Genomic DNA, 13,139 nt, shown 5'->3' with positions numbered 1-13,139 from the left:
TTTACAAGAGGTTTGTTTGTGTCCTTGACTCAATTTGCAGACCAGGCTAACCTTGAACTCAGAGAGATCCATCTGCCTGCCTCTGCTTCCCTGAGTGCTGGGATCATAGGCATGTGCCAACATGCCATGACAGGAGTTTTATTTAGTGATAGGAACTTACACAAAAGAGTCAAACCAAAAATATAAATGATGCAGAAAAATAGACTTAAGCCTTTAGGACTAAAAGAAAAAAAAACAAGTGGTAGCAATTTTCAAGCTACACCACAGAGATCTAGAACACATTGTTATTAACAAACTAAATGCCAATCAGTTAAAAAAAAATCAATTAAATCCCAGAATTTTATGTTCATGGTGAAAACCCCAAATATCAGATAAAGACTTAAAAATGTTGGAACAAAAGTATGGATCCAACATAAATGCCTTTGTTGAAAACAGAAGGTAATTTTTAACATCTAAGAGCTAGCATAATTTAAATAGAATCCATTAATTAGAGGCAGCATTCAAAGTTTTTATTGCTAAAAATTGTGTTTAAAGAAACCAAAAAGCTATTTGTTAACTCTGGCTCATTTATAAGCAGAAGCAATACTCAATTCGTTTTAGTCCTTAAACTAATGATCCAAGTTGAATACCATTGGTGTATTCACTTATTTCATTACTATAGTAACTCTTAAAAGTAATGGTACTTCAATTAGTTATTAAGACCCTTTTATTTCCCACTTGTATCCGTAAGAGATTTGTCATTATACCTTTTCTTTAATCATTTATCCTCACAGTTTAAATATTAGTATATACTCTGATTCATGACAGGCATTACAATACAATGGGGAATCCAAGAACAAGACAACCTGTCTTAGTTAGGGTTACTGTTGCTGTGATGAAACAGCACCAAAAGTAACTTGAGAAGGAAGGAGTTTATTCACTCACAGTTCCATGTAACAGTTCATCATCAAAAGCAGTGATGGCAGGAACTCAAACAGGGCAGAAACCTGAAGGTACAGCTGATGTAAAGGCCACGGAGGAGCGTGGCTTACTGTCTTGCTTATCTGGCTTGCTCAGCCTGCTTTCTTATAGAACTATAAGACCAGCACAAGGATTGCACCACCTATCATTGGCTGGGCCCTCCCCCCAATCACTAATCAAGGAAATGCCCTACAAGCTGGATCTTATAGAGACATTGTCTCAACTGACATTGCGTCCTTTCAGACAACTGTATGCTATGTCAAGATGACATAAAAGTAGCCAGCATACAAATTTTACCATCAAAAACAATGAGTATGGAGAGTGAGGCTGTAGCTTAATTGGTAGTGATTGCTGAGCATGCATGGGAATGAGTTTGGTCCCTAACATTGTATCAGATGGGTGTAGTGATGCCCACCTGTGATTTCAGCACTTGAGAGGTGAAAGCAGGACTATCTGAATTTCAAGGTTAGCCTCTACTACACTGTGAGTTCCAGGCCAGCACAAGGTTACATTTAATACAGAACAATCAAAATCGGATAAAATCCCTCAAAAATACTCCAGAGTATTACAGAAATATAAAACAGGGTAATTGATTCTCCCCAGTCTTAAGGGGAATTCAAAAAAAGGAAATATTTAACTTGCATATGAAGGAAGAGTGGCTTAGAAAGTGAAACAATGAAGGAGAGTATTTTTGTTACAGAAACTAACATGTTCCAAAGTCTCAAGGTTTGAAACAAGCTTAAAAAAAAAAAAAAAAAAAAGTATAACCAAACTGACTACCATATCACTTAACCTTGAGGAATTAATATATTAGACCTCTCATGTAGCAGAAAAAAATAATTTTAAAACTTTATTATTACGTGTATGTTGTGTATTCGGATTCCATGGAGCAAACACAAAAGTCAGAGGACAACTTTGATCGTTCTCTTTGTCCACTCTTCCATGAGTTCTGGGATAGAACTCAGGTCACCAGGCTTGTGCAGTAAGTGCTTTCTTTTTTGAACACAAGATATCACTATGTAGTCTTGATAGGTATGGAACACATAATGTAGACTAGGCTGGCCTTCAACTTAAAAGAGATCCGCTTGCCTCTATACCCCAAGTGTAGGGATTAAAGGTATGTGCCATAATTCCCTGCCTCAATAAATTCCTTTGAAAATAATGACAATTTCCTGACAGCAAGAAATGCATTACTCGTATTTGTATTTGCCTGGTATTCAATATATACCTGTTAAGTAAACAAAATTCCATTATTTATAATTTCTTCATGACTTCTGGTAAAACTAGTGCTCATCAAAATTTAAGCTATGTGCTAGTTAGGAAGAATGCCTCACGAACTGATTAAAATTATAAAACTGACATTTTCTCTGCCATTCAACTTGAAAATAACCTTTCATGACCATGTTCTACCACAAAATACTTGGCATGAAAAAACACTCTAAAAGTATAACTTAGTAATTACCCATTCAACTTTAAATTTAGTTTTTAATTTTGTGTGTAACAAACACACTTTAGAGAAGTGCCTACAAAGATGAAAAGAGGGAGATAGATGCCTAGAAGATGGAATTACAAAATGTTAAAAACCACTTGATGTGGGTGCATGAGCCAAGCTCAGGTCCCCTATAAGAGCAGCACAGGTTCTTATCCATTTCTCTAGCCTGCATCTCTTCCAGTTTTGTTTTGCTTTACATTAAACAGGTTCTTGCTACTGGCCATATCTCAGAGTTCTGCCTGTCTCCATCACCTTACTCAACTTTTAAAACAATCAAGTTATTAAGTACCTAGGCTCCTAAGTAAAGGATATGCTACTTATAGGTGTGGGACTCTGCTGGTTAAGAGGAAGTCTGATGTTTCCAGATAGTCTGAGCGTGCTCTATGACAATGGACACCCTTTCTCAACAGGGTTCTCTCTTCACCTGATCTGGAGAAGAGAGATCCTGGAAGGATTGAATCTGTAGATTGCTTTTGGTAAGATGGCCATTTTTTTCCATGTCAATCTTGCCAAGCCATGAGCATGGGAGATCTTTCCATCTTCTGATATCTTCTTCTATTTCTTTCTTCAATGACTTGAAGTTTTTTTTTCATACAAGTCTTTGGCTTGGCTTAGTTAAGAGTTACAGCAAGGTACTTTTATGTCTTTTGTGGCCATTGTAAAGGGTGTTGTTTTTCTAATGTTTTTCCCAACCCATTTGTCTTTTGCATACAGGAGGGCTACTGATTTTTTTTTTAATTAAGTTTGTATCCAGCCACTTTGCTGAAGGTGTTTATCAACTGTAGGAGTTCCGTGGTAGAACTTTTGTGGTCACTCATGTATATTATCATATCATTTGCAAATAGTGATAGGATAAGGTTAAGATGGAAGGGGAAGAGGACCTCTCCTATCAGTGGACTAGGGAAGTGGTGTGGGAGAAGGGGGAGGAAGGGTGAGATTGGGAGGGAATGACGGTGGGGCTACAGCTGGGATACAAAGTGAATAAATTGTAATAAATAAAAAAATAAATTAAAAATAAAATAAAAAAATTTTGACCTATAAATTTTCTACAATGCCCTTACCTTTGGGGTTTTAACTTTGAAGCATTTACTTTACAAGTAACAAAAAATTTTTAAACAACAAAATTTTAAATCTCAACAAATCTTAATGATTTGGATGATATTTTTAAGTTTAATTAAAAAAAATGTACTGGTCTGGAGCAATGACTCAACAGTTAAGAGCACTTGCTCTTGAAAAGTTCCAAGGCTCAGTTGACAGCACCCCACAAGGTGGTTCACAACTCTAGTTCCAGGGAGCCTGATGCCTTCTTCTGATGTCCTGGGCACAAGGCACACATGTAGTGCCTATAAGGCAAAACACTCATAAAATAAAACAAATCTTTTAGAGAAAAAAACAAAATGGAAAGAAACATCTATTAATTTATTTTCAAACATAAGGCTGGAAAAAATGCCCCTGTGGGTGAAGGCTCTTGCATCCCCCATGATAAAAGTTGATTCCTATAAGGTGTCCTCTGACCTCCTCATGCAACGCCATGTATATTCCTATTCTTACTGAACCCCTAAGACAAATTTGTAAAATGTAGGTTAGGAATTTTGGATTTTTCTTACTTTGTTCACTTTGTATAACATACCCAAGCTGTATTACACTCAACAACCATAAGAGAAAATATTTGTAAAACATATTTACCTACCTAGCCCTCAAACCTGATTCAATCATTTTAACAAAATGTGTCAAAGTATTTTAGAATTTACAAATAAATGCTGTGATTTCTACAGCATTATTCTACAGGTTATTATTCATTACGTGCCAAGTTCCTTTCTCTTAATAGTTTCTTAGGTTTAATTTTCTTGCTATTTAATAGTAATCAAAAAATATTTTTACCTGTTGTTTTTAGGAGGTCTGTATCACTAATCTAAATCATTTCTGGATGAGGCTAATATTTTACAATGCTAAACTGAAGTGCTGTTAGATAAATCTGTCACTCCCACTCAGTAGAATTTAAAACAGAAAATCTGGTAAGTTAATGAGTCCTCTAGTAGTTTATTAGGATTTTATCAGAGTTAATTAAAAACAAAAGATCTATCTAATCAAGAAAGTGTATTTTCAGGTAAGACCTAACTGCTGTTAAACTAAAGCCAGACTGGTGGCATGTGTCTTTAAATCTAGCACCGCAGAAGCAGCGGCAGACCAGCCTGGTCTACAGGGTAACTTCCAGAGCAACCAAGGCTACACAGAAAAGGCCTGCCTCAAGATAAAAATAAAATAAAATAAAGAAAAAATCTAAACTATAATCCAACAAAGGTATCACAAAGTTTTTCCCTAAATTGTTTAAAGATAGGACGAATTTTTTAAAAATCGAATTTTAATAATTTTTACCCAAATCCCAATAACTTACGAGAAGTTCCCCATGCAGTCTCTCTCCATTCATCATCCCCAAGAAATATGCCTTTTTGTCCATCTTTTGTTGAATCATCAGGTTCCCAAAATTTTTTGGTAGGCAAAAGCTATTTCAAAGGGAAAAGAAAAAGAAAAAGCTTTTATAATGTTATATAATTTACAAAGAATAAGTCTCTAAGGAACTGCAAACCTATCACTTATATGTACATGTTAGCCTTTGAGTACCTTTGAATAATCTATTTTCCAAGCTATCTCAACAAACAGCAAGGTAACTCCTCATTTGTGTACTGGCTCTAATAACTCTAGGCCTTTAATACTAGTTTCAAACATTTTTGTTATATCCAGATTTTCTTTTTAAAAATTTTATTAGATATTTACTCACTTTGTGTGAGAGCTTTGTCTGTGTGTATATATGTGTATCACATGTGTGCTTAGTGCCTAAAGGGATCAAAAGAAGGTATCAGATCCCCTTAGTCTGGAATTACAGATGGTTGTGAGCCATCATGTGAATGCTGGGAACTGAACCCAGGTCCTCTGAAGGAGCAACATGAGCTCTTAACCACTCAGCCATCTCACCACACCCATTCATGATTTTCTTTGTATACAATTCTCTTTAAAAGACTTAATAAATTTCTTGCTCAAGATAATAAAAATGTTCAAATACATTAATAAAGTTCTTTTACTTCTAAAAGCTGCCTCTCAATCTCTTGTCAAACTTCCAGAAAAGAAAGTATTTTTTTTTCATTTTCCAGTTATTCACTAGAAGTAAACTTCACAAATTTTACTAGCTCTTGAATAGTACCTATCTGTCAATTCCTAATCAGAAAGCCATGAGTAACAGAAGACACACAAAGAGAAACCCTAAAAATACTTTTGAGATAAAAATCTCAAGGTCTAATGTTCTATTCTACATGTTAACGTAAAAATTACATCAGTCAGGACTACTCACTTATTACTCTCTATCCTTGACACTTGAAAGCAGAATTACGTTTGTTTTAAAATATTACTTTTCTCGGACATACATTTGGCGTTTTAAGTAAGCACTCATAAGACATCGTTTTCATCCTTACTACTTAAATGCCAAGTCATTTAACACTCATAATCAGATCTGTATATACTTCTACTACTACATTGATCACACTAGTTACCTGTGTTTGCCTTTTTAAAGACATGATGACCCTCTTCAAAGAATTTACAAACAGAAATAAGACATAATTCAGTAATACCTGATTTAGAGTCTGAGAAATGTAGTGTGTATTTGCAGGGGGTGGGGCAAGTTGCAAGGTGAGGAATAAAATAAGCATAAATCAAACAGGAAACCATGAACAAAAGCAAAACTTAAGAAAATACAGTATTATACATATAGAAGATATAAGACAACCCAAATTTAACACTGGAAAGCTAACCATGGGATTATAAAGACCCTTATAGGCATGTTAAGAAACAGAAAAGTTTTACTAAAGCAACAGGAATTCAAGACAGATTAGCAAGAATGACAGAGAATATGTCTTGGAAAGCAACTCAAGCTGTAGTGACAACTGACAGAATACGGAAAACTAGAGAAAAGGAAGCCAGTATAGGAAAAATCACAACAAAGCCAGGACAGTAAGGACTAAGAGGGTACTGGCAGAAAAGAGCTAAGAAAATACATGGATCTCAAAGACACTTTGGAAAATCAAAAGAGGTTGGTTATAAATGGTGGGAAATGTAGATAAAATGCATAAAAACTAAATGATAGTGTTATTACCAAACTGAGAAGCAATGTTGAATGGAAAGAAGCCATGTTCCTAATTTATAGGTCTTTTATAAAACTTTAATTTTTAAGAAGTCACGCCCCCTTTGAAAATTCAGCTTTACAAGTTAGGACCTTTCTTTCTGAGCTATAAAATTATATGCTGTGACTACCAGACAGACATTTTAATGAATAATCTCCCCTGACAAAGACTCCAATAACTATAAAACATCTTATTTTATATATTTAAATAATATAAGATAAAGTTTTAACTAATCGGAGAACTAATCGTGGGCACAGAAGTGGCTCGTTGAAGCATTCATCTTCTGAGAGAGTAGAAATAACAGTATTCCACTGAGGAGACTATTCCACCTGAGATAATATTCCCTGAGTGCCTTCACAGACCACTGCTTTAAACTGCAAAATGCAGAACTAGCAATTATCATAATGGCAAAGAACCCACCTAGCTCTTAAACAAGGTTATGGGTTCCATCCTCAGCACCACAGGAAAAAATAAAATAAAATAAATGTATATTGCTTATATAGGGGAGAAAAACCCATGTTGAATATTCAATATGCCAATTTTGCCAAGCACTTTTTGAAAAACTGTATTTAATTTGCAAATGTATAGCTTATTAGCTGCAAAAGGAAATAATTGAGCTAAAATGAACACTTCCACTAAAGACCTTCAGTATACTCTAGAAATGCTTTTTAATTAAAAAAAGTGCTTTTAGTGAGTATGTGTGTACTGTATGCAGTGCATGCACACTGGTCTGGAGGCCAGAGCAAACTGTCTTTATCTATGGCCCTCTGCGTATCTACCTTGAGACAAAGTCTCTTGCCACACCTTTTTGGGTAGGCTGGCTAGCCAGTGAGCTTTTGGGATCTGACTATGGCTGGTGTTACAGGTACTGGCAGCTATGGCTTTTTACATGGGTGATGGGAATCTGAACTCAAGTCCTCAGGCTTGCAAAGCAAGCACTATTGCCCACTCAGTTATCTCCCTGCCTCCTTAAAAATACCTTCTGTGACTATTTAAACAGTAATTTAAGTGTTCTTCTTAGCTTGTGAACCATAGTTTAAAATAGATTAAACATAAGAGAAAGCAACTATTCAAGAAACAAAGCGCTAAAACAAAAACTGGGGAAAAAAATAAGGTTAAATGAACTGAGACAGAAACACATCTCCATAAATTCTTTGATGACATACAATACAGTGTAAATTAAGAATTCACATTATAGAAAACAAGGCTTCTAGAAATTATATTATCTTCCTACTAGTGCTCTAACTCACAAAGCTCTGACCCTAGACCATGGTTGGGAAACTCCATGTTTCTTGTCACCTTGTTCTTCCATCCTTGAAACTAAGATATGGCTGACATACATTTTTTTTTAATTCCTCTAGAAAGAATTTATGGCTTGCCCTCTCCATAGTTAAGAAATCAGTAGGGGGGGGGGGTGGCTGGAGATATGGCTCAGAGGTTAAGAGCACTTGCTGTTCTTCCAAAGGTCCTGAGTTCAATTCCCAGCAACCGCATGGTGGCTCACAACCATCTATACTTTGATCTGGTGCCCTCTTTCTGGCTTACAGGCACACATGCAGGCAGAGTACTATATACTGTATAAATAATAACTGAATCTTTAAAACAAACAAACAAACAAAAAAGAAAGAAATCAGTAAGGAACTTGTATATATATATACATGTGTATATATATATATATATAGCCTCATAAACAACCCAATTCCTGCTCTAGCATTTCAGGAGGTATACTTATGCATCATACTTTTCTACTATAAACTTTTAAGCAAAAATCTCAAGCTAGCTAACTAGCATCTTGTTTGAAATTAAGTTCATATTATAGCTAATCTCTAAACTCAAATACTTTCAAGGGACATTATGACAAGAGATCATAATTGAATTACCCTCCCAAATTAAGATATAAGATCACTCTACTTATAATACAATTTCACAAAAGACAAAAAAAAAAAAAAGAAATTTCCTAAATCCCTAAAACTGTGCTTTTCTAGTCTTTAATCTTTTGTGTAAATAAAAGATAGTAGTAATTTTACTTTTCAATTTTCTTATTTGAAAACAACAACAACAACAACAAACAAAAAACACCTAGTTATAAGATTGAGACCACAATGAAAAACCATCAAGAGTCTGTCTAACCCATCATCTAGCACACACCTTTCACAGACAAAATATAAGCCATTTAATTGGCTGATTATTTCTTTGTACATCATTACAAAGATTGTCTAGAGCAATTTCTTTTCTTTGTTCTTGGGTTAGTTTAAGTATCCCAGAAAGATGAAACCCTATTTCTGCATAAGGAAGCACAGTCAGAAGTTTAAACAGCAACAAAGATTCATGCATACAGCTGTTAAAGAACTCTGCTGGGATTTAAATCCGTAGTGGATTTATTGTAGGGCCTTTCTCTTTACATTGAACTACTATAGAAGATACTACGTTACATCTTAGTGTAATTCATCAATAATTCTAAGAATGTCCAGTATTAAGACTATCTCTAGGTAAACAAAGTATAAGATTACTTAATTCTTCCATCTTTAGATAAACTCTAAGAATAGTTGAGACAGTGATTTCATAAATACACTACAATCCTTTAAATGCTAACTGAAATAGCTGATTTACTTTCTATGTTTTGTTTTTTGACACAGGGTCTCTATAGTCCTGGCGGTCCTGCAGCTTTGTAGACCACACTTGCCTAAAACTGGACTGCCTCTGCTTCCTGATTGCTGGGATTAAAGGCGTGTACCATCACAGCCAGATGACATAGCTGTTTAGATTCCACTGATTACTAGCCATTCAGATCACTAAGAGCACTTGAGTTTAGTCTTATTTCTATTTTCAAAGACCTCAGCTTTAATTGCATAGCAAATGAATTTCTACAAAAACAGAAGTCTGTTTAGTTACTCTATTACTCAAGATTTTGTTTAGTTTTTTTTGTTTTTAAGACAGGATCTCACTTCATAAGTTTAGCTAGCCTCCCATTCAATCTGTAGACCAGGGTGGCCTTGAGTTCAGAGATCTACCTCTGCCCTCTCTAGTACTGGAATTAAAGGCATACTACTAAGCTAGGCTCTACCTGAGATTTTAAAACAGAATTTTCCTAAAATATTGTGTCTAAGTAGGAGTATTATTTATCACAATAATTATGAAACTATCCCCCAAATCTGAAGTTAAATTTTGGGGTTGCTCAAAAAATTTCAAGGAAGGTTCTTTTCTTCTGTCACTTCAAAATTAAACAAGAGCCAGCTCTAAGTAAGTACCCTAACACACTGATGACAGCAGGAGCCTCTCCATGTACTTGATTAAAATATTACATCTCTACACACACTAATAAACCAAATACCTCTTCCTATGGGTTATATTTGTTTGTTGTAGGCTACATGATAATGGAAATCAGTAGCGGTTTTTTTTTTTTTTTTTGACAAAAACATGCTATTGAAGGGGAAAAGAGCAAGTATATGAATAAATACAGATTTGTTTCTAACTTTGGGTGGACAACTTAAAGAATGCCCTCCTGATGATAGCTCAATAAATACAAAAAAAATTTGATACATTTAAAATGAGTCCTATAAGAATACACAATGATTCTCTATACATTTAAGACCCAATATATAAAACTTTATCTTTAAAAGGAAAGAACAGGGCAATCCATTAAAAAGGGGATTGTTTTACATTAGAAGAACAACCCCAACAAGCAATTTTAGAAAATGTAAGAGCCAAAAAGTGCAGGCTGCTTTAATTTATTCCAATGACTGAATTCTGGAATAAGACAAACAAAACACCTCACCTGTCAGTAAAGGAGGAGAAGACTGGTGAGAGAGAGACAGGCAAAGAAGGAAATCCCAGAAGGTTCCCTGCTGCCTGTGAGATGAGGAAAGATAGAAAGGCTTGTGGGAGAGAACCCAGAGACAGAAATTTGAGTAGGTTTCTTAGCTATCTCCTAGAGGTAACAATATCAAGTGGTAAACTGTTTTAAAAAAATAACAAAACCAGCTTATTTAAAAATATAATTTTACTGGATGAAGGATACTCATAAAAGTGGCCTGCTTGCCATCAACCAGACAGCAGGAAATTTAGGCCCTACAATCACCCTGGTTGTGCACACCTGATGTGTCTATTAATAAAGAATGGATTTTAGCTTATTTCATTTAACTTAACTATTCAACTCAACTCCTCTACTAAAACCTTCACCTACTGATAAACAACTAATTCAAGTACTGCTTCTGACCATAATTTTCACCACAAAGGTGTATTTAGATTTATCAAATGTTTTTTACAAACTGAAAAAGTCAATTTGTAAATAAATCCGTGATACAAATGAAAGTAAAAAAACTAAGCCTAGAAACTATGTTAGTGTTCTCACTCGGTCTTACAAAAATCAAGTTCAAGTCTTATAGACAGAAAGGCAGAAAGAAACACTTCAAAAATGCTTTTACTATTTTAATACTTGAAGATAGGGCCTTTCTATGTAATCTAAACTGGCCTTGTGCTCAAAACTTTACTGCTTTGGCCCATAAAGTACTGGAATTACATGCTCCTAGACCTGCTATTTAAGATATGCTACTCTACTTTCTAAAAAACAAAGAAAACAAGTGGCAGGGAAAAAACAAAAGTCCTTCTAATTGCCTCTATTTACTCTACTGGTGTGTAGGTAATGCCCAAGCACCCATTGTGCTATAATATATAGGTTTGAAGAACGAAAGTATTCCCTCTCTCAAATTCTTCTTAGGGCCCAGATTAGATTTTACTTTAAATACTGAACTAACAAGTTTATTTTGGTAATACTTAGCTTAAGCACCTTAACTCACCCTTAAATCAGTCCTCTGAAAATGACAAACTCTTTGGAAAACGCTGTTCTGAAGGGAGAGTTAGCTAGCTGCAGGGTGCCCTCTTGTGGCCCAAAGGAGTGACTGGACTCTCTCTCTCTGCATCTGAAGAGCACAGCATTGGATGGAGTGAGTCTCATGAAAGTCTCTAATCTACTAAAGTAAAATAATCTCCAGGAGCAAGCAATTAATTACAATATCTTAGGTCTGTTTACTGTTATTTTCTACTATCAAAGTCCACACTTGAATGTGTAATATAGTATACAACAAAGCAATGTCCACAAGAGTTTTTATAATCAAAGATTTCTAAAATTCATTAGGAATATGGAAAACTAAGTATTTTAGATGCCTTAAAATATGTAATGTTATGGTTAACTGGGTGACCCAAAGAAAACCATAGATTAATAGATAACATCCATTCAAAATTGTAGAGTACCTATTATGCTAAGCATTCAAAGCTACCAATTTACAGGAGAAAAATACAAAACAAACTGTACTCAATAACATAATGAAAATATTCATAATGAACTAAATGAGAAGTCAGATGAGAAAGTAGTTAATTCTATTGCAGATAGCTATGGGATGCTAGATACTGTGTTTTCAGTAGAACCTTGCAGAGAATTAGGAGTTTATTAAGCAAATATCTTCGGGTAAACAGAAGATTTTGGGGAAAGAGTAGCAACAATCAAGCATAGCTAAAGCAAACAGCATACATATATAAAATGGCAGAATAGGATATATTCCTCTGAGCAGAGTTACTTCTAATTACATGAGTCGTTACCAAAATATAAGACATTATTTAGCCAAGTTAATCAAAATCACCTAGACACAAATAAGCACACTTAATAATTACTTCATGGGTTCAAGTTACAAAATAAGCAACCAAAAAAAAAAAAATCAAGATTACAGAAGCACTTAATTTCAAGGGTTTTTTTAAAGCCTATATATATGAAAGCTGTAACTATTATTTCTAAGATTTATGGTTTAAAAATTAAATTTCAATGGCTCAAAGATGCAGTGAAACATTAGTTTTTAGTGCTAGTGGGTTCTTACCTCTCCCATTCCCCGAGATTCTAATGCAAGAGCTTGAAAATCATGATTCATTTCATCCACAGATCAAACCTGGTAAGTAACAAAAAATGGAAGTTAGCAGGAATTCTGAAAATTAACTATGCTGTATGGGTATTAACTAATATCACATTCCAAAATAGACAAGAACAGGTTTTCCCAAATAAATCACACCAGAGCAAGCTACATAAAAGGGGTGAGTTTTTTTTAATGATCTGTGTGCTGACAGACTACTACATGTTCTTATGTAATTGAAGAAAAGGAAGTAAAAAACAGGAGAGTCCAAGCAATAAAACTGTTATAACCACTACTATAAAGTCGTTTTATTATTGAAGGTTTGTTTTATTAAGATTTTTGAAAAATTCATCATTTATAAACCTCAGCTTAAAATTTTTTCACTGTAAATATTTAACATAATTAAATGGTGATACTTTTTAAAAATGAAAACATTTCAACTACAGTAAATTAAAAAGTGTTTTTTGTAGTTTCCTCAAGAAAACACTTCTCAATCCTTCCATTCCTAAGAGAACACTCTTTTTTTATATTTTATTTTTTTAAAGGATTTATTTATTATGTATACAGTGCCTGCAACCCAGGAAAGGGCAACAGATCTCATTATAGATGGTTATGAGC

The 13,139-nt window shown here is 34.5% G+C and overlaps 1 protein-coding gene across 10 annotated transcripts in view; it reads right to left on the bottom strand.

The window, feature by feature from the left end:
- Pum2 (pumilio RNA binding family member 2) overlaps nucleotides 1–13,139 on the bottom strand; it is a 74,131-nt gene that overhangs the window by 43,451 nt on the left and 17,541 nt on the right. For 8 of the 10 annotated variants that reach the window (XM_021652798.2, XM_021652800.2, XM_060365685.1 and 5 more), the window contains exons 2-3: nucleotides 12,492–12,560; nucleotides 4,848–4,956 (exon numbers count right to left, since the gene is read on the bottom strand). In XM_021652798.2, coding sequence (XP_021508473.1) covers nucleotides 4,848–4,956; nucleotides 12,492–12,542 — 160 coding nt within the window. In that variant the 5' untranslated portion in view covers nucleotides 12,543–12,560. Of the gene's footprint in view, nucleotides 1–4,847; nucleotides 4,957–10,399; nucleotides 10,474–11,420; nucleotides 11,544–12,491; nucleotides 12,561–13,139 lie in introns of all 10 variants that reach the window. The other 2 variants (XM_060365692.1, XM_060365702.1) reach the window with 2 other exon arrangements.

Source organism: Meriones unguiculatus, chromosome 1 (genome assembly GCF_030254825.1).
Source record: "Meriones unguiculatus strain TT.TT164.6M chromosome 1, Bangor_MerUng_6.1, whole genome shotgun sequence".
Classification (NCBI taxonomy): domain Eukaryota; kingdom Metazoa; phylum Chordata; class Mammalia; order Rodentia; family Muridae; genus Meriones; species Meriones unguiculatus.
Note: the sequence above shows the minus strand (reverse complement) of the source record. Positions and strands in the feature narration are given on the sequence as shown.